The 19,078-nt window shown below is 41.4% G+C and overlaps 2 protein-coding genes across 5 annotated transcripts in view; both read left to right on the top strand.

Annotated features, from left to right (window-relative positions):
- Positions 1 to 6,915, top strand: part of gdpd2 (glycerophosphodiester phosphodiesterase domain containing 2) — a 16,795-nt gene extending 9,880 nt beyond the window's left edge. For both annotated transcript variants that reach the window (XM_080416106.1, XM_080416107.1), the window contains 11 exons: positions 126 to 185; positions 329 to 427; positions 603 to 696; positions 1,056 to 1,201; positions 1,644 to 1,726; positions 3,018 to 3,186; positions 3,856 to 4,065; positions 4,162 to 4,310; positions 4,829 to 4,976; positions 5,417 to 5,499; positions 6,215 to 6,915. In XM_080416106.1, the coding sequence (XP_080272232.1) occupies positions 126 to 185; positions 329 to 427; positions 603 to 696; positions 1,056 to 1,201; positions 1,644 to 1,726; positions 3,018 to 3,186; positions 3,856 to 4,065; positions 4,162 to 4,310; positions 4,829 to 4,976; positions 5,417 to 5,499; positions 6,215 to 6,353 (1,380 nt within the window). In that variant the 3' untranslated portion in view covers positions 6,354 to 6,915. The remainder of the gene's footprint in view (positions 1 to 125; positions 186 to 328; positions 428 to 602; positions 697 to 1,055; positions 1,202 to 1,643; positions 1,727 to 3,017; positions 3,187 to 3,855; positions 4,066 to 4,161; positions 4,311 to 4,828; positions 4,977 to 5,416; positions 5,500 to 6,214) is intronic.
- A 201-nt stretch (positions 6,916 to 7,116) lies between these two features.
- The window catches only part of dlg3 (discs, large homolog 3), a gene marked incomplete at its 5' end in the record, with an annotated part of 128,013 nt that continues 116,051 nt past the window's right edge, over positions 7,117 to 19,078 (top strand). Inside the window, 2 exons of one of the 3 annotated variants that reach the window (XM_080416357.1) lie at positions 7,117 to 7,546; positions 9,626 to 9,751. In XM_080416357.1, coding sequence (XP_080272483.1) covers positions 7,531 to 7,546; positions 9,626 to 9,751 — 142 coding nt within the window. Of the gene's footprint in view, positions 7,547 to 9,619; positions 9,752 to 19,078 lie in introns of all 3 variants that reach the window. The other 2 variants (XM_080416356.1, XM_080416362.1) reach the window with 2 other exon arrangements.

Here is a 19,078-nt window from a genome sequence, read left to right as displayed (position 1 = left end):
GAAACAAATTCTTGCACTGTCTTATAAAATTTCACAATTACCTTTTTGATAGTACTTACTTGGCAATTAAAGCGAACCAGATTTGTATTATATTACATATGATATGATATGGTCTTTCCTTACAGTTCTTTGCACTGTTCCAAGTTGCCTTGAAGGAACCCATCGACTTACATTGGTTTCACAAAGTAGGTTTATTGTTTTCATATTGCGCAATTCAGATTTTATTTTTGGATAATCAACATTAATTCCCATTGGTCTGGCTTCAGGTTACTCAGAGTGCATGTTTCGCCCGCTTACCAGATGTCATGTTTACATATGCTTCGTCTAGATCCTCCTGTTTTTAGGTGTCCTATTCGTCACGCTTGGAGTCATTGCAATAAGCCATCAGTGGAGAACTGAATGGAAGACTGTTCTTCTCTCATTCCAGGTGCGTTAGGGCCAAATAATCACATCCGTGACAGAGTCTGTGTGTGAAAATGTCAGATGAGTGTTGGTGAGAATATTGCATGAGTATGAATGATATTTGCCTTGGTTTTGGGAGTTGGCACTGGATGTAAGCTGTCTGTGGGCATCACCATGTTTTATGTGTCTTTTCTTGGCAGGCAACGGCACCTTTCTTACAGATGGGTGGTGTTGGAGCCTTAACCCTGCTTAGCTGGCTTGTGATCAAGAGCTTCTACAAGGCCCGCAGAGCAGGTCTGTGTAACGTGGGGTTGAATTATTTTATTCAACTTAGTGCCTGAAAAGGCAAATTCTGTGATTCTGTGTTTCTTTTTAAGATTAGTTTTTGGCTTTTTGCCTTTATTGCTAGATTTTTTAAAGTGAAGATAGACAGGAAAGAGGGAGAGAGAGGGGAGAGACACGTAGCAAAGGTCGTCGAGAACGGGACTCGAACCGCTGTCTGGCTGCGTATGAGCCTAGGTGCCCGGACCGCAAGGCCAGCGATCCGGGCCGATTGTGCGTTACTGCATGGCATCAATAATAGCAATGTCTCTACAAATCAAGCTAAATATGACAACAGGATCAACAGATGCTTTGATTTGTATTCCGTACAGGCTCCAAGGTCCTGATCATGGTGGTGTTTGCTGTGGTGTCAATAGCTCTCTTCCTGTGTCCCCTCATCATCGACTCGCCGTGTCTGATTGAAATGGCTGACCTACCTGTTAAACCTGATCTCATTGGCCACAGAGGAGCACCAATGGTGAATGTCCTGTTAAATGTGTGCATTTACTGTACAGTAGAAGTTATGCTGTCATTGGCAGACTTTCTGAAAAAGGCTGGAACACACCATTTAGAAATTAAGGTTGTAGATAAGTAGTGATAACATTGTTTGTTTGATTGGTTTGTCATCCAACCAAAAAAAGCATACATAATGTATTTTAATTATTTTGAGTTAAAATAGACCAATTTGACATGCACTGATAATTCGCTATCCCTGGCTCAGGTGTGAACAAAATTATGTCCAGCCATGTAAGGGTCCCATGTGCCATGTGGCGTCTGTCCTTATGTCCTATGTCAGCACTAAGCTCAGTCTTATATTGGGTCACATGTACAGTATGGAGTTCTGTGCGTGCTCTCATGGCTTTAGGATGTGTGTTTTACCGCATGAGTGTGTCTCACCCATCTGTCCTCACTGTGCTCAGCTGGCCCCAGAGAACACCATGATGTCATTCAGGAGAAGTGTGGGGTGCAACGTGACAGCCTTCGAGACCGATGTGCAGATCAGGTAGGCTACCCAGGGTCAATACGGATTCACAATAAATTGCCTTGTTTAGTGGCTGAAATAAAGCAGCGAAGCATTAATTATAATAATAATAATGATTGCGTATTTAACCACTTAAACCCTATATACTTTGTTGTATGCATGGTTTAAAGTTCTCAGTCGCCACGACTGATTTCAGGCATTTGGGTTCCAAAGAAGTCAGCATGCCTTCTTTGGAGGCATGCTTCCATGGAAGTCAGCATGCTTCCATGGAAGTCAGCATGCCTTCCATGGAAGCATGTTACGCACCAAAAGTAGTAAAATCTGTAAGCTTACAATGTGCCATTCTGCGATGCGTTGTAAGCTTGTAGATGGCCTATTTTTGGGTATTAGTTCATTTAAGATTAGCTGAGTATTTGAAGTGGTCAAACTAGCAATGAAATACATTTAAAAAAATACAATCTTCCAGAAAATGATCTTGGATATTTCAAATAAAGAAATTGTAAGAAAAAGGGGCAGCTGAGTGGTTAGTGAGCCCGCCTGAGGAGTCCCTGGTTGTCCCAGGTACGATTCCAGACCAGGCCAGCAATGTGTCAATGTATGTCCCTGAGCAAGACTCTTAACCCCTAAGTGCCGCACAGTGGCTGTTCCCTGCTCTTAATGATTATAGGATGGGTAAATTTCACGTATATGCAAATATACAGTGACAAATAATGAATTACATTACATTACAACTCAATCTGCAATTGTCTGTATGGCTACCAAAACATTATAATTGTACATATTGTGCTAATTGTTTATGAAACACAGCGCCAGTGTGTCGGGGCTCCTTTCATGCAGTTTCACAAATTGCAGATTAGGACTTAATGCCTAACAACATCTTTCAGTCGTGAGATTTTATTTGGCTTAAATCCATGTGTATGTAAAAAATTTCATGAAATAGCAGATCTACAATCTCATAATGCGTTGTGACTCAGCTTGTATTAGCCTGGAAACCAGACGAATCTGCCAGTGCAAAATCTGCCCTCGGCAGATTTGGTCCGAAGTTGTGGGGCACCAATCAAGGCCCAGTATGCAAATATGGGGCATTTTTGGAATTGGAATCCCCTTGAAAATGCAGGTTCCACACAGAGATTCCAGACTAATATCTACGCAGTGATATTAGTCTTGCCATGCCAGGCTAAGCTTGTATATCTGCTATTTTCAATGTATGTTTGTTCGCTTATTTTCGTCGTATGTTCTTCTATTATGACATGCCCAGAATAATGTGGCTAAGGTCTGTCATTAAAAAAAATCTTTCATTTGGCGTTTCTAGTAAAGACAGAGTTCCTTTCCTGATGCATGACAACCTGAAAGACACACATGAATTCCTACGGAGAACAACAGATGTAAAGAAGAAGTTTCCTGAGCAGTTCTTCAACCACAGCACTGACATCACCTGGGAAGACTTACAAAGCCTCAATGCAGGGGACTGGTTCACAAAGGTTAGAACTGTGTAACTACAATAATAGGGTGATGGTAACAACAATAATAATATCCTGCGGAGACTATGGGTTTGTGGCGCCTCCAGCTTGGCCAGGGGTCCATACAAACACGATTGGCTATGTATGTGGGAGGGACGCCAGGCAAGGAGGGTGAGGTTGCATTAGCGAGATTGGTCAGGGAGCCTGTTTAGTGGTTTGTGTAAGTAGGAGGAGTTGCATGTTCCTTCGCATGCGTCACGTCCTCCCGATGAAAAGCCTCGCTTTCAGATGAAAGACAGGAGATTGCATGTGCTCTCCCTGGACCAACTGTAGGAGGTAGCAATGACAAGGGACTAGACTGCACTGGAAATTTGGAATTGGCATAATGACTTGGAAAATGAAAAAAAGGAATTGGCAAAAACGACAACAAAAAACACTTTTTAAATATGTAATTTTATGCAAAAGAGTTGCAAATGCAAAATACAACAAATATTAAAAGTCCAAACAAAAAAAATCCAAACAAGGACTGATCACTGCATGTTATTCATTTGTCTTAATTACAATTTATTATTTCTCAGTATATTTCGTAGTACCTGTATGTCATTTTAATTGTTTATATTAGAGGAAGCCTTTTATATGACCAAGCCACAACCATAATGTAATCATAACAGCAAAGTCTGTGCCCTCCAGACAGATCCATTCCGCTCAGCCTCACAGCTCTCTGAAGAGGAGAAAGAGATGTCCAAGAATCAGACTATTCCATCCTTACTTCAGCTCCTTAACCTGGCCAAGCAGCACAACGTCAAAGTCCTTTTTGATCTTTATGGCTACCGCCCGGACAACAACGATACTGCCGACGTAGTCAACACCATCCTGAGGTCTGGCATTCCTCCCCAACTGGTGAGAGCAACGCTAACCCTGTCCATGGAAATGCAAAATCTTTCGATAATACACATTTATAAAGGTGTTTTATGTCTTTTCATTTTTTTTGGACAGGTTCTCTGGCTTCCTACCGGAGACAGAGAGTATGTAAAGGAGGCTGCTCCGGAGTTCATTCAGGTCTATGACAATGTGTCTCAAATGGATGAAAGCGGTGGAAACCACCTGAATATGAAATACAGCAAATTGAGCGCCGAAACAATCAGGTAAAGCAGAAACGGGATCCAAGATAAATCTGTAATATCAGCCATAGTTGCACGCACGGTGTTAATTAAAAGGGCGTCTGTGGCGTGCTGAGACACAGCGTTGGCACTGAATATAGAGACACACGAACGGCCTCAGGGGAGTGAGACTCAAATAATGTTCTCACCCACGGGGGCTGTTTAATGGTTGAGCACACTCACCTTAAAGAAGCCTCCTTAAGACATTTGTTGATGATGTGTAACGAACAATTTAATGATGTGTGAATGGCAACTGTCATCATGCATTTAGAAAGTTAAGAGATAAACATGATTCATTTTACCGCTGTATTTATGTATTGCGCAATGCCCCCTGCATTGTGTGTATATAGACTGTCTGCAATTTCAATTCCACACAATTCCACACACTGTTAGCGACATGCTGATCTTCATTTCCACCTGCAGTGACACGCATGGGCTTTCATCTGAGCGTTTGTAAATGCTGTATATAGGAGTGCGTGCACTAACATTTATGTTCCCCCCAGGGGTCTTCGAGAGAGGAATGTGACCGTGAACCTTTGGGTGGTGAACGAGCCGTGGCTCTTCTCTCTGTTGTGGTGCTCAGGCGCCAGCTCTGTAACCACCAACTCCTGCCACCTCCTAAAAGATATGAGCCATCCTCACTGGACTCTGGTGAGGGACACTATACACTGTGTGTGCACTGAGCACTGAGTGGCCAGACTGCTGGCACGAGCACATCTCTTGACGAGAATAACAGATTTTCAAATAAAAATGTGATGTCACAGTTTTCAGTTGATAATCAGTTATTTTCAATGAGCGGACGCGATCGTACGGTGATGTATACATTGAATGTCTTCAGCATTAAATGAATCTTCTAATGAAGATGTCTGTTTATTGAGGAAACCCATTTGTGTCTTTAATGCTAATAATTGTTTTGAAGCTGTAGCAAATATAGTACATGCATTTTAGCCCAATCAGTATAAGCTCATCACCATCTTTGTCCTTTTAGCACTCGACTCAGCCAGGGCAAATACATTCTGGTAGTGTGTATGTGATAAAAAAAATATTCTGGATGTGTGACATGCTTTGACTGTATCTGGAATATGTTTCAGGGACCTGAAACATACTGGATGATATGGATTTCAGTGGACCTAGTGTCAATGTTGATCATTTTTGCACTCTTCCTTTTCCTGAGGTGAGCTGAACAGTGGGTTGTTATGTGGTTAATTGTACTCTTTCAATTGTTTTACTATATGACCTGACCTGTGAATAGAAAATTATTTATTCACTTTAAGTATTTAAGGTATTGAGTTCAGTTTGATTTCAGAATACTCTGTTCTATGCATCTTTATATGGGAATCACAAGTATAACACAATTATTACATAATATTCTGAATATTACCGTGGTGTGCATGTAAACGCTCTCAATGTTTTTCTGTTTGAGGCTATATGTGTTTCCCACTAATTATTATATGTTTTAACAATCAAATACTTCCTCACTCACATGTTACATCAGATCATCTACCACGTAGCAGAAACACAAGAGAGAACTTAACTCGTTTGAATTAAGATGGTAAAATAAGGTTGCGAATGAAATGAATGAGATAGTGACATTTGTTACCAAAACAGGCATAACTGCCATTCATCCATGATCTTTGGCAAAACATTTGGGAAGGTAGTAGATATAGGAGAGACATTCCAATTTTGATATAGCTACTACAGAAAGAAAAGAAGATATATACTTGAAAATATGGAAAACACATGGAAAATACTGGTGGTTATCTTTATCATTTGAGAATATGTAATCACCTGTATTGTTGAAACATAATGCAGTACATCTCACATAACATTTGACCAGTGTTGTGGGATGAAACACTTAACTTGTGTTCATGTTCTGTGGCTCTCAATAGGAAAAGGGAAGACATGCAGGAGGAGACAGCCCCGTCTCAGAGAGAAAGCAACATCCCTCTTCTTAACACCAATCCAAAAAACGGTTTAACCATGAACCACGAAGAAAAGAAGATGCTTTCAACTGCTGTACCCCAATGAATTTTTAAGCTATGAATTACCTGCGTGCTGAGTTTACACCAGATGATGTAAATCACATATTCACATTATGCCACTGGGTGGCGGTATAACAGTATTTGTTTTAATCCTAGCCTTGATTCAAGACTGCCATAATTATGATGATGACAGATCTTGATCCAAGGCTATTTTAATCCATGCATATGTACAGCTGTTTTATACATTTTCAGAAAGTTTTTTACTAATGTCATTTTGTGTTATATGTTGTGTTCGGTTATTGTTGGGAACGGAAAGCTTTTGTTTGACACTGTGTACTGATTGAGCAACCTATATTATAGATCTAATGAACTTATATTTGCACTTTAAAATAATGGTTGTTATTAATGAAAATACCCTAACAGTTTAAACAAACTACTTTTATAGACATGGACATTGGATCAATTAAGTTAAATTAACACACTGCTGTATTTTCATTTTACACGCAACATGTCTAACTAACCTACTGTCTTTGAGTGTGTATGGGGGTGGCGTTGAAGATTATTGGGAGATACTTTGTTTCATAAATAAAGATGGTATTGCTTGTCAAGATGTCTAGTTTACATCCATTTACATTGTTAGTACAGCAAGGAGTTGATAATGATCAGTAGATGCATTTTATCCACATGTCCACCACCACTAGATGGTTAGTTTCCCATAATTTGACAGGCTGATGTGGTTTAACGGACTTAAATGGAACTGATAACTGCACATCCTATCCGAGGTGCTACTGTCTGCAGCTGCCTGGAGATCATCATTTCACCACTAAGAATGTAAATCCCCGAGGGAACCACCTTTTGGATAGTTCGTGTGGGCAAATAAAAGCTCATTCACCCGGTTGTAAATAAGTGCTATTCCCCAGGGTTGGCCAAAGACCCAATTTTTCATGAAGGCGAGGCAGCTATAAGGGGTGGTGCCGCATTTTTGGACATTTTTTGGCCAAAGTTGTGGGAAGTTCATGTGCAACTTTCACAATCCCTTCTCTCTGAGGCAGAGGCAGTGGGTCGATCCGCTACAAAGTAACAGAATGTCTGTCTGACTGTCTGACGGCAACAACCAGGATAAAAGGAAGGAATTATACTTTATTTGTTTTATTTTTTTGAGAGCTGCAATTATCTGCAGCTAAAGGTTTTTCTATTTCCAACAGAGAGTCGTGTGTTACGCTATGGTTCATAAATATGGTAAGTACATCAGATTCCTCACGTGTTTGTTCATTATGTCAACACAGTTCTGTAGTTCTGTAGTGTGGCCAGTGAGTTATTGACTCAAGAGTATTCAACTCAAGGAGCAGTACTTATTAACACAACTGTTAGTCTGTTAATGGTCAGTAATTGACATGTTACTAACTATAAGTTTCAGTTAGTTTCAGTTTTATTTATAACCTCAAGAAACTCCCTCGGGAAAACAGGAAGTGTTTCCCACAGCAGCAGCAGTTACTCAATCTTTGATTCTCATAGTTGAGGTAAATTTACCGCAAAGTGGGTGATGTCATCAACTCATCATCATCTGAGTAATAATTACAAATCAAACCCTCATATATTTGTTTACAGTCTACGCTCAAACCACAGCCACCTTATGATAATAAGCAGTGGTGTAAAGTAACTAAGTACATTTACTCAATTACTGTACTTAAGTATACTTTTAAAGACTTTTATTTTATTTTACTGGTATTTACACTTTTGAATACTTTTACTTCTAGCCTACTCCACTACATCTCAGAGGCAAATATTGTACTTTTACTCCACTACAATTATTTGAAACTTTGTATGGTATGACAGTATGTTTCAGGGCTACTATAGTTATTTTGTAGATTTTGGATTATTATTACAAAACATACATTAACCACTTCAGCCCTATACATTTAGGCCCTTTGAAAATAGCTGATCTACAAGCTTACAAACTTTCGATTTTTTGGTACTTTAAGAAGTACATTTTGATGCCAATACTTTTCTACTTTTACTCAAGTACATTTTGAATTCCGGACTATTACTTGTAACAGAGTATTTCTACATTGCAGTATTGATACTTTTATTTAAGTAAAAAATGTGAGTAGCCTACTTTTTCCACCACTGCTAATAAGCTAGATAGATTTTCCCCATCAAAGGTGTTGCAAACTTTAATTGTTTTGACGTGCACGCATGCCTGCCTTTGCTCTTTTAAGCTAAATATAACAGTCATTCATATTTGAGAGGCACGTTATCCACATTAGAATAAATAGAAAGCATTCATGTAATTCCACCTCAGCTCATGTAAACAACTGCCACATCCTCGCAGATGATAACCTTTGACCTGCCCTGTTGGCCATGTCTGTCAACATCAGTAGATTGCAGTGGTGCAAAAAGTTGCTACTTAAAGGGTTTTTCACTTTCAAAAAAACTTTTGGTCATTTTATCGTCTACTCAGGCTTTTGTGAACCCCACAGACAGTTTTTAAGTTGCTCGATTCAGTATTTAGATATTTGATATTCATTTTATCAGACACGCCCCCTTCCTATACAAACCCATTGTAACTTCAAACTCCATTTTAACCATGTTAGATTAATCAAAAACACCCGTCCTTGGTTCTGGTGACTCATACCGCCCCCCTAATACGTGAGGGGGCTGTGTTTTTTCAATTACTTTTATATCCCTTTAAGTAAAAGTATCGGCCAGTGGTGTCGTGGAGGCCACACGGAGTAGGACGGCGTGTGGGCGTGGCCAGTAATTTTTTCACGCGCAAGGTACGGCACGGTACCGTGCACCGGTTCACTACACGCACGGCAGAACCGGTACACAGCATGATGGCTTCAGTAGGGATGCTGCCAGTATCCTATCTGCACTTAACAATGCCTCAGCCACCGACGAAGAAGAGAAAGATACTCATTCAAAGCAAACTTTTAGTTTCAGCTCCTATAATTCATGCCATTCCTTGAATTTGTATTAGTTTAAAAAGACTAAAACTAAGCTAAAAAACATTTCCTATACAAACATGTTAATGTTAATAATAATCTAAATCTACAAAGTAACTAGTAACTAAAGTTTTCAAATAATTGTAGGGGAGTAAAAGTATAATATTTGCCTCTGAGATGTAGTGGAGTAGAAGTAAAAGTACTGAAAATTGGAAATACTCCAGTAAAGTAAAAACAAATACCTCAAAATTGTACTTACGTACAGTAGGCCTACTTGAGTAAATGTGCTTTGTTACTTTACACCACTGGTAGATTGTATGGCGATTTATTATGAAGTTCTACTGACATGTCCTTGTGTTTGTGGCAGACACAGAGCGGGCAGTGGGACTACTCAGGCAGTACCAGGCTAACCTCACCACTCCAGAGGAGCAGGCCCTGAAGACCAGTGTGGGGAAAGTCTCTGCCATTTTTGGCAGCCATCTATTTCAAGCCCTTCTTGGTAAGAGAGACACTGTGTAAACAGATCTGTGTGGACCTGACCAAGGTTGTATTGTTGTGTACTAAACCAGTGGTTCTCAACCTTTTCAGGCCGCGACTCCCCAAAATAATCATATTTGAACTGGGGACCCCCCCGCCCTGACAAGCACTCGGAATTGTAGGAGTTGAGTTTGACTCGGATCCACAGATAAATATTGTGAAAAGAGCAGATCTACAAGCTCACAACGCCTCGCAATGCAAGCTTGTAGATTGGCTATTTTCATATATTTGTATGTTATTTGACAATTTGGCCAATGTTTTACCAGTTTTTAACAGTACAGTTTGTTGATTACTTTTCTTTTTCGGTATTAAAAAGGTCTTAAAAGTCCTTAAATTGTCTCTTTACTGTCATTTGGGGACCCCCAAAATGTTGAGAACCACTGTACTACACCCACAGCCTAGCTTTCCTAACATCAGTGTTTTCTATTCAGTCTCAGTGCAATCGTTTCCCTTCACTGCCGTAGTCTTTTGTGGGAACTACTAGATACTGCAGACTTCACCGGTCTTTGCGTCAGTATCTGTCTTATATCAATCTTCTGCTTCTGTACGTTGCCAGCAGTTAATGTTTCCTGGTGGCTCGCCACAGGATGTGGAGAGTCAGGTTCTATTAATTTGTGTGGGAAGTTAACTCAGCCTAAATGTTTCCCTATTAAGCCCCGTGAAAGACTCCTTTCAGCTGACCTCACAAAAGCTTTGCTGTATATACCTCCCCGACATACTTTGGATTCATTGTAAGGAAATCCCATGAAAGTTGGACAAAGCACAAAGTCTGTCTATCTGTTCTTGAAGAGGTGGGAAAAACTCAAACATCTCACATTAGGGAGAGTATACGGTCTTGACCTTGACTCAGAGACAACTTATCCTATGCAAACATTGTTACTCAGAGGAAGCTGAAACCGTTTTATTGGCTCATCATTGCCAGAAAGTGATAGCGATTCGCTGGGCTTGGCACTGACTCAGTGGATATATATTACCAGTACGCAATTACTCTTGGCGGAAAGCCGGAAGCATGACACTGTCATAGCTTTTACGACTTCAAGCCACCTGGTATTCCTCTACTGAATCTAAACACTTGCTACTAATGCATGTGACTATACCTTCAAGGCAAGGTTGGGACTCAGCAAAGGAACTTGTGAACCCTAAACTCAGTGCTTTTTAAGTTAAATCAAGCACATTAGTGCCATTTATCCAATGGTTGAATGGTCCTAATTACGATGACGCCTGCCCTTGGGTCTACTGCTGCCAGTGTTGACCTGCTGCTGTTTCTCTGATGGGGGGATGGGTTACCATGGCTGGGGATGAGAGCAGGGAAAAAAACATCCATCTAGGCCTAATTATCACGTATCACTAGCTATCACTGTTATCACCTCCCAATCGTGGATACTGCAACTGGCTTGATACATATTGTTGGTGCCTGTTGGAATGGCTAAAGGTGTGTTAGAGTAAAACATGGGCTTGACTAGCCACAACAAAAACAGTACAGCAGAAACATGTGTAACCGTTTCGCATGTTATATCTTTTGGCATTATCAGAGGACTTAGATACTCAGTATTGCTGTCATAATTTGACATTTAACCCATTAAAACATGTGTCATCTGTGTCATTTTAGCCAAAAAGCATTCTTTTATACTTTGGCTATTCAAAAATAGCAGATATACAAGCTCATAGCGTGTGACTTTGTGCCGCAATACGAGCTTGTAGATCTATTTTTGAAAAATCTTGAACATTTTTGAAAATCTTTGAATATATATTATATTAAAGCGAACATTTTTCACTCAAATCAATACTTCTGGGGGTCCCTGGAACAAAATATTTTGAGATGGGGGTCCGCAGCCAAAGACATATAATTCTGGGGGTCCTTGACATGAAAAGGTTTGAGCACCACTGATTTAGCAACATTATAGTTTTTTAGAAAACTGTTAGGACATTGCAGAATCGGCCTCAGGTCTTAATGGGTTAAGGTCATCATGTCATCAGTTAAAGTGGTGGATGGCGTCATAGTGGAAGTCCCAACAGTAGAGAGAAGATAAAAATTCCAAATCCAGCTTCCTAACATTCCACAGGAGGAATGCAGCTAAATCATGGCTGGGCTGGTGGTTGATGGGGAAAATGAAGAGCTTGTGGCTGCTCTCCCAAGCCTCATCCGCTACTCCGTTGGCCTTCCTGGACAGAGTCCTCCACAGAGTCCAAGGTCGAGGCTAGAGAGAGGGGAAAATCCTGCTTTTCAGTGTGTCTCTCAGGTACCAGAGTTGACAGGAGTCAAATGAGGCTGGACCCTCGACTCAACATGTGGTTTTCATCAGGCATGGCAGACGGGAGGCGAAGCTGCTTCGCAGAGTTAGCAGGAATACAGTGCTATGCAAACATCTCTCATCCTGTTATCCTACTGTTGTTTGCCTTCACACAAGCTTGGGGTCATGACTCATGTGGACTGGTCATATATGTAGCGGTGTTGCCAGGGTTGCTCTTCTAGTGTTGGACACAGAGTTTTTCCAGCAAAAACGAAGTAAGCTTTGTCACTCTTTTTCCGGTTTTGTGACAGGATCGTTATATTGGGCCAGAAGCCATATTAGGTGTTCTCTTTTAACATTTCCACAAGTATATAAATACTTACAGTGAGAATGTGTGATATTTTAACTTCAGCAGAGCCATAGACACATCCTGACTGAGCCATACACATGTGAAAGAGATGGCAACTGACTTTGAAGCACCACTATGGGAAGTGTGGGAAGTGTTTCATGTTGTGTGGGAAGTTGGCGAGCTGACGACTAGATTGTGTGTCTGCATGGTTGCACAGTCAGGAACAAAGGTTGCCTTAACTGTGCACTCATCCCTTTGTCCCCCCCAACATACAAACATGACGCGAGAGGCAGGGGGTGGCGACAGGGACCTGGGTCTCTCGCACCGCACACACACACACACACACACCCACACACACACACACACACACACACACACACACACACACACACACACACACACACACACACACACACACACACACACACACACACACACACACACACACACACACACACACACACACACACACACACACATGCACATACACACAACCAATTAGGTTCTAGGCTAGCTTTCAATGGCAAGATTGAGGCAACAAAGTGGGGGTGAATTGTTTGCCCTGGTGAGGACCCTTTAATTGTGACCCAGTTTTTCCTGAATGTTTTATTTTAATGAGCCGTGGGTTGCTTGTCATCATGTAAAGTGCATCGTGTAAAGTACCAGAGGCACATTCCTCGTTTTTGTGTGATTCACCCAGGCAGGCAATCAAGTGATGATTCCAATCCCCTTGATTAGGTATGTACATGCATGGCAAATAAAGGAGGGGACGCACGCGCGCGCGCGCACACACACACACACACACACACCCCCACACACACACACACACACACACACACACACACACACACACACACACACACACACACACACACACACACACACACACACACACACACACACACACACACACACACACACACACACACACACACACACACTCATATTCACACACACACACACACACACACACACACACACACACACACACACACACACACACACACACACACACACACACACACACACACACACAGTTACTGTGTACAAAGTAATTGTAGACCAGAGAGAAGTTTCAGGAAAGGACCCACAACTCTGACTCTGTCCCTAAATGGGCATAACAACAAAAAATAGATGTGGAAATAAGGACTTCTGCCTCAGATTAAAAAAACTGGGTTTCTGTTTTCTGTTGCATGGCCTGGAATTTATGTGGTCTTTGAGGGCTGGAATAGTGCATAGAGTTCTTTTCCCCCCCTTTTCTTTCTTTTTTTTTGAAAGTCAGAGATGGAAAAAAATGATTCCATACTTGGAGGTTTTGTATGACTGTGATTTCTGTCAAAAACTCTGCACCTCATGTGCTGAGTGAGCACTCTTTTCTATTGTGTTAGCTATTCTAAGAATAGATGGACCATGTAAATGAAGTGTTAGTTGTGTTATATAGTATGCAAGGTGGCTAAGGTGCCACAGAAGAGCAAATCTTGCAAATGTGCCTCATGCTAGAACTACCCTTTTTTCTATTCTTTAACCTATTTAATGCATAGTTGAACTTAAACTGTTTTCTGTCAACTCAATAGATTGTTTTAGTTTTTTCATTGTGTTGATGTTAGCAACACATCATTGTGGGATTTTTCAAATGCCATGCTTGAGGTTCCATTTACATGTCACCAGCTATGTGTCATGATAACCAAGATAATATATAGGTAAATATAGCAATAGTATACTGTTGTGTTTGGGCTTGTTGTTCTCTGCCAATAGACTTACAGTGTACTTACTGTAGCTATTTCCAGCATTGCTCATCTCCTTTACGTTTGCTAACTGCTCATCATGCTGATTCATGCTTTAGAATCTCACGAGGATGCTAGGTTTCCATCGTGGCCAATGGAGGTTGTATCGTTCCATTACTATGTCTCAGAATTTAAGAGTGTTAAAGTACTATACTGCTTAACAAGGTAAATTCACAGTGGCAGTGTAAGATACATCATGGGGTGATTCTCACTCTAAGCTATAAAATTAATTGTCTATAAAATAACAATGGGCTTTATGTAACAAGTAATGACATGGCGCTACTCAGTAATAACTCAGCCAGGACCACAAATCACCCCCCCCCCATCCCCAAGTACTTGCTCTACTTTTTCTATTGGTCAAATAGTTCTCATTTTGTCTTAGTTAGATAAGTGCTCCGATAAGTAGGCAGTGGTAAAGTCCCTGCCCGCCACCACGGAGGTTGTGGGTTCGGATCCATCCGGCTTTGTTGGGGCGTCTATTCACCTGTTTCCTAGACTGTGTGTTTTCCACTTCCTGTCGATTTGATCCAATGAAATCCAATGAAACTGGTCAGATGACCAATGATATCCAATGAAATCGACAGGAAGTGGAAAACACACAGCCTAGGAAACAGGTGAATACAAACACAAATGGCCCGTGTTCGGGGGAGGTAAGCCAGTCATTGGACACACTCCTACAGGCAGGGGGGGGGCACCTGTCAGCAGGGAGTGTTGCATGGGTGGCAGGAGTAGGACGAAGGCCCTACGTCCTCCCGGTGGGGGCTCCTCACTGGCAGGTGAGTCACTAGGATACGACAGCAGCAGTGCGGTGAGGAATTAATTGGCATAACGACTAAATTGGGGAGAAAAAGGGGGTAATAAAACAATTGGCTAAGCAATAGAAATAATATTAGCAGTCTGTGTATTGTTTGTTCCAGAGCTCATATTTTGTGCAATTAGTTTGTTACTAGTATGATGTACTCACTGTATGCCTCGGGCTGGTCACACTGTAAGATCCTGAGTGCCAATTTGATCAATTGTTTACCCTCTCAGAGTTAACTGACACTGTGTACAATGACATGGTTACTGGTGCCTCTGTGTTGTTCTGTCTGCAGGGCTGACATTTTAGTTGACGATTTATTGTTATACCAATAATTGTGATGAATGGTTTAATTGTGTTTTTGGTATTGGACAATGGAACATATTCCAATTCCATTTTTGTTGACCTTGTAGGCTTTGTAAAGCAAAATTTGGGCAGATATGGCAAATTATTGAATATCGTCTCTGTCAGGTGGAAATCTCATATGTCCAAAAACCAAAACTGTTACTTGTTTTCAAGATTCAAATTCAACAATAGCAAAAGCAGCAGATGTACAAGCTTGCACCACGTTTTGAGCTTGTATATGTGCTACTTTTGATGCTTTTGTGTGACGCTGAAGTGTGATCAAGTCGGGCGTTAAAGTTAAAATATGGAGATAAGAGGTTTCTGCCCGACAGCAACGATATGCAAAGAAATGACTGACAATTGACCGGTACCAATAATCAAAATAAATAATGTGCTATGGCCAAAACAGGCCATGCATTTAATAACTGAATACTTTCAAAAATGTACCAAAATACAGTAGCAACGAATTGCAATTATCTCAAATAATTGCGATCAGGAGATTATGTAATAATTGTGACAGACAGCCCTACCTGTCTGTCAGCATGTGTCTCTCTTTATAGCATTTTCTTTAAATCAAGGGTTTTCAACTGATTATGATGAAGCAGGGACCACCACCCTATGGGTGTGGTGTCGGGGAAAAAGCTTGCTAAATAATGACTTTTAAAAGTCCTTAAATTGTCACTTTAGAAATGTGCAGATACCCTCTAGGCCTGTACATGTGCATATACACTTACTGTGTGTTGGTTTGTTTACTGTTGAGTGAGAAAACAATGTTGCACATTAAGCTGTGTTAAGGGCTTAATTAAATGTGTTAATTCGAGGTGAATTAAATCAAGTCCAAGGTTATTATTTAATTGAGATATGCTAGTGGTCCAGAGCTAAAAAAATAATCTTAACTGATTCATTGCAACTTATGCATGAACGAGCAGACACATGCGATTGATTATGGGCACATTTCCTAATAATGGTGACACAAACAGACAATCCGGTACAGTTTCCCTTGAGATTCTAACTGCCATTTCTGTGGAAGTTCTTCACATCCGACTTCCCAGTAACTGACTACATTGACGCGTCATTATACGTCACCAGGTAATTCACTGCAAAGTGGTCGATAAAATAAAATACAATACAAATCTTCACTTTCCTACATTCATAACTAAATGCATGCAATACCTTCACGGACCACCAGTGGTCCACGGACCAGCAGTTGAAAACCCATGCTTTAAATGATATATTTACTGTGCACTGTAGAGACAGAAGGTGCACATCAAAAATGAAGTCTCTTTATATCTGTGGTGTCCATGCTATTCTACGTGCAGCACAGCATAGTATATATGTGTGTGTGTGTGTGTGTGTGTGTGTGTGTGTGTGTGTGTGTGTGTGTGTGTGTGTGTGTGTGTGTGTGTGTGTGTGTGTGTGTGTGTGTGTGTGTGTGTGTGTGTGTGTGTGCGTGCGTGCGTGCGTGTGCGTGTGCGTGCGTGCATACATATATATCGTCAATGTTGGGAGGAAACCTTGTATGTCCAAAAAAAACTGTGTCGCAGTAAAAAAGTGAAAATAGCTGATCTATAACGCATCGCACCACGATGCGTCATGAGCTTTTCTGCTATTTTCACTACTTTTGTGCGACACTGTTGTATGATGAAGTATGCAATTCAGTAACGACGAAAAAAAACATACAAAGTTTAAATATGGACTGGAGATACAAGGTTTCTGCGTGAATGTGTTTGCATGAGCTTGTGTAAGTGAGGTTGCTCTTTAGTCAGCCGGGCAGCAAACTCCTTTGCCCACACATACGGCTTTAACTCCTCCACAGTCAGACACCGTTGTACACTGTGATGAGTCACATGCCCCATTCTTACACTTTTGTTCTCATGGTGCCTTTTTGGGAGATGCTCGCACGCCCGCACGCACGCCCGCACGCACGCACGCACGCACGCACGCACGCACGCACGCACGCACGCACGCACGCACGCACGCACGCACGCACGCACGCACGCACGCACGCACGCACGCACGCACGCACGCACGCACGCACGCACGCACGCACGCACACACACACACACACATGCTCAGGTGCATTGCACAAACACTAGAGGTGTGCACTGCCCTCACGATTCAATTCGATTCACCAGGTAACGATTCGATTTGATTACGATTAACCTTATTTTTGACACCACTAACAAACACATGCTCACACAGCACAGCGCTTCCAGTCAGGGGGGATTCGTGTTTTTGGAGACTACTGCCCTTGGCCTTGTGGATGCGGAGTCGCTTTGCCATGCAGTAGCACGTGAAGCAGTCCATGGCTGGCTGGGGTCTTTTTTAATCAAGTTAGTACAGACGCATCCTTCACAGTTATTGTTTCTGTCAGCCTGCCTTGTCCCAGCATTGAACTTTGGGAAGTTGTTCCACACTGCTACCGCCTAGAATGAGAACAGCAACCTCTTTATGTCAAAAGTGCAGCAAAGGGGGCCTGTGTGTGACATCAGCAACATTGTCCCCCCCGCATTCCCATCAAACGGCTGCCACTCAATACAATAGGTGACCACGGGACATGGGCCCACAATGACCTGAGAGGCAGCGATCAGAGATGAGAGGAGAAGGCAGGGAAAACCGTAAAGAAAAATGAACTTGATTATAGAGCGGAGGAGAGAGTGACTCGTTGTCGTGATGTAGTGTGGAGAACAGGGACCTACTATGAACAGCGTATTGTCTCTCAGTCAATGCCTCCTAACCATCTTAATTATGTAGGCTTTAAAGAACAATATACTGTGTATACTGTGCTCTACTATGCTATATGATGACTACTACCTGATGTCTGCATAGATTTTGTAGAATTTCTCTATCGTGTGTTTGTGCTTTTTGCATTATTGTAAATAATTTCAAGGCATTGGTGTTTTCTGTCTCAGTAGACACTTGTGTCTAAGGCTGTCGTAGTCACTAGGACTGCAGGTCTTCTGCCACTCTTTTAAAACACAACTAAAGACCTTTCTGTTTGCCGCTGCTGTGTAACTTTTTCTCCCTTTTTTTCTCTCTCTTCTGCACTGTAATTGTAATTGTGTTTCCTTTGCTTGATGTTCTGTGTAAAGCACATTGAATTGCCTTTGTTGTTAAATTGCCTTGCCTAGGACTACAAATCCCTTGATGTTGAGCATGGCCTCTGTAGTACACTACATTTGGGACTACAATTCCCTTGATGTCTTTGTATTATTATTTATGTATTTATTGAATACTTTATTAGTCAGAAATGTGAACAGCATGTGGTACAGTAAGACATTAAGGCTGAAAGGATAACAGAAAAAAAAAGTCCTGGGGACTTCCATTGTGGTATTCAATCCATAAACATAGCATAAACAAATTACAAAACACTATAGGTGTCTTGCATTGGCTATCAGCTCGAACTTATGTACTGCTGCATTCACTTGTCCTTGTATGCCCGAAGAAAGCTTGCATTAAATTCGGATATCTGCACAGTGTTTTGAGTGTGAGGCTGCTGTTTGTTCTGTTTCATACTGTTTTGTTCAGCTCTGGTACCTCATCTAAGTTTTTAGTTAACAGATGAGCGGTGCTTTTTTCCACTCTTCTGAAAGAAAAATATATGCACTTCAGACAAATTCTTTATCATGCATTACATGCAATGATTTATAAAACAGCCATTGAGGGAAAGCCACAGGCAGGGCCGGATACAGAAATTATTAACTGGGGGGGCATTAATAAATGCTGGGGGGGCGGCAAAATTTTTTTTTGGGGGGCCCAAAACCATTTGGGGGGTTTTCGG

Source organism: Gymnoscopelus braueri (assembly GCF_963280865.1).
Source record: "Gymnoscopelus braueri genome assembly, chromosome: 20".
In the NCBI taxonomy this organism is placed as follows: domain Eukaryota; kingdom Metazoa; phylum Chordata; class Actinopteri; order Myctophiformes; family Myctophidae; genus Gymnoscopelus; species Gymnoscopelus braueri.
This window is presented reverse-complemented; position numbering and strand designations above follow the sequence as displayed.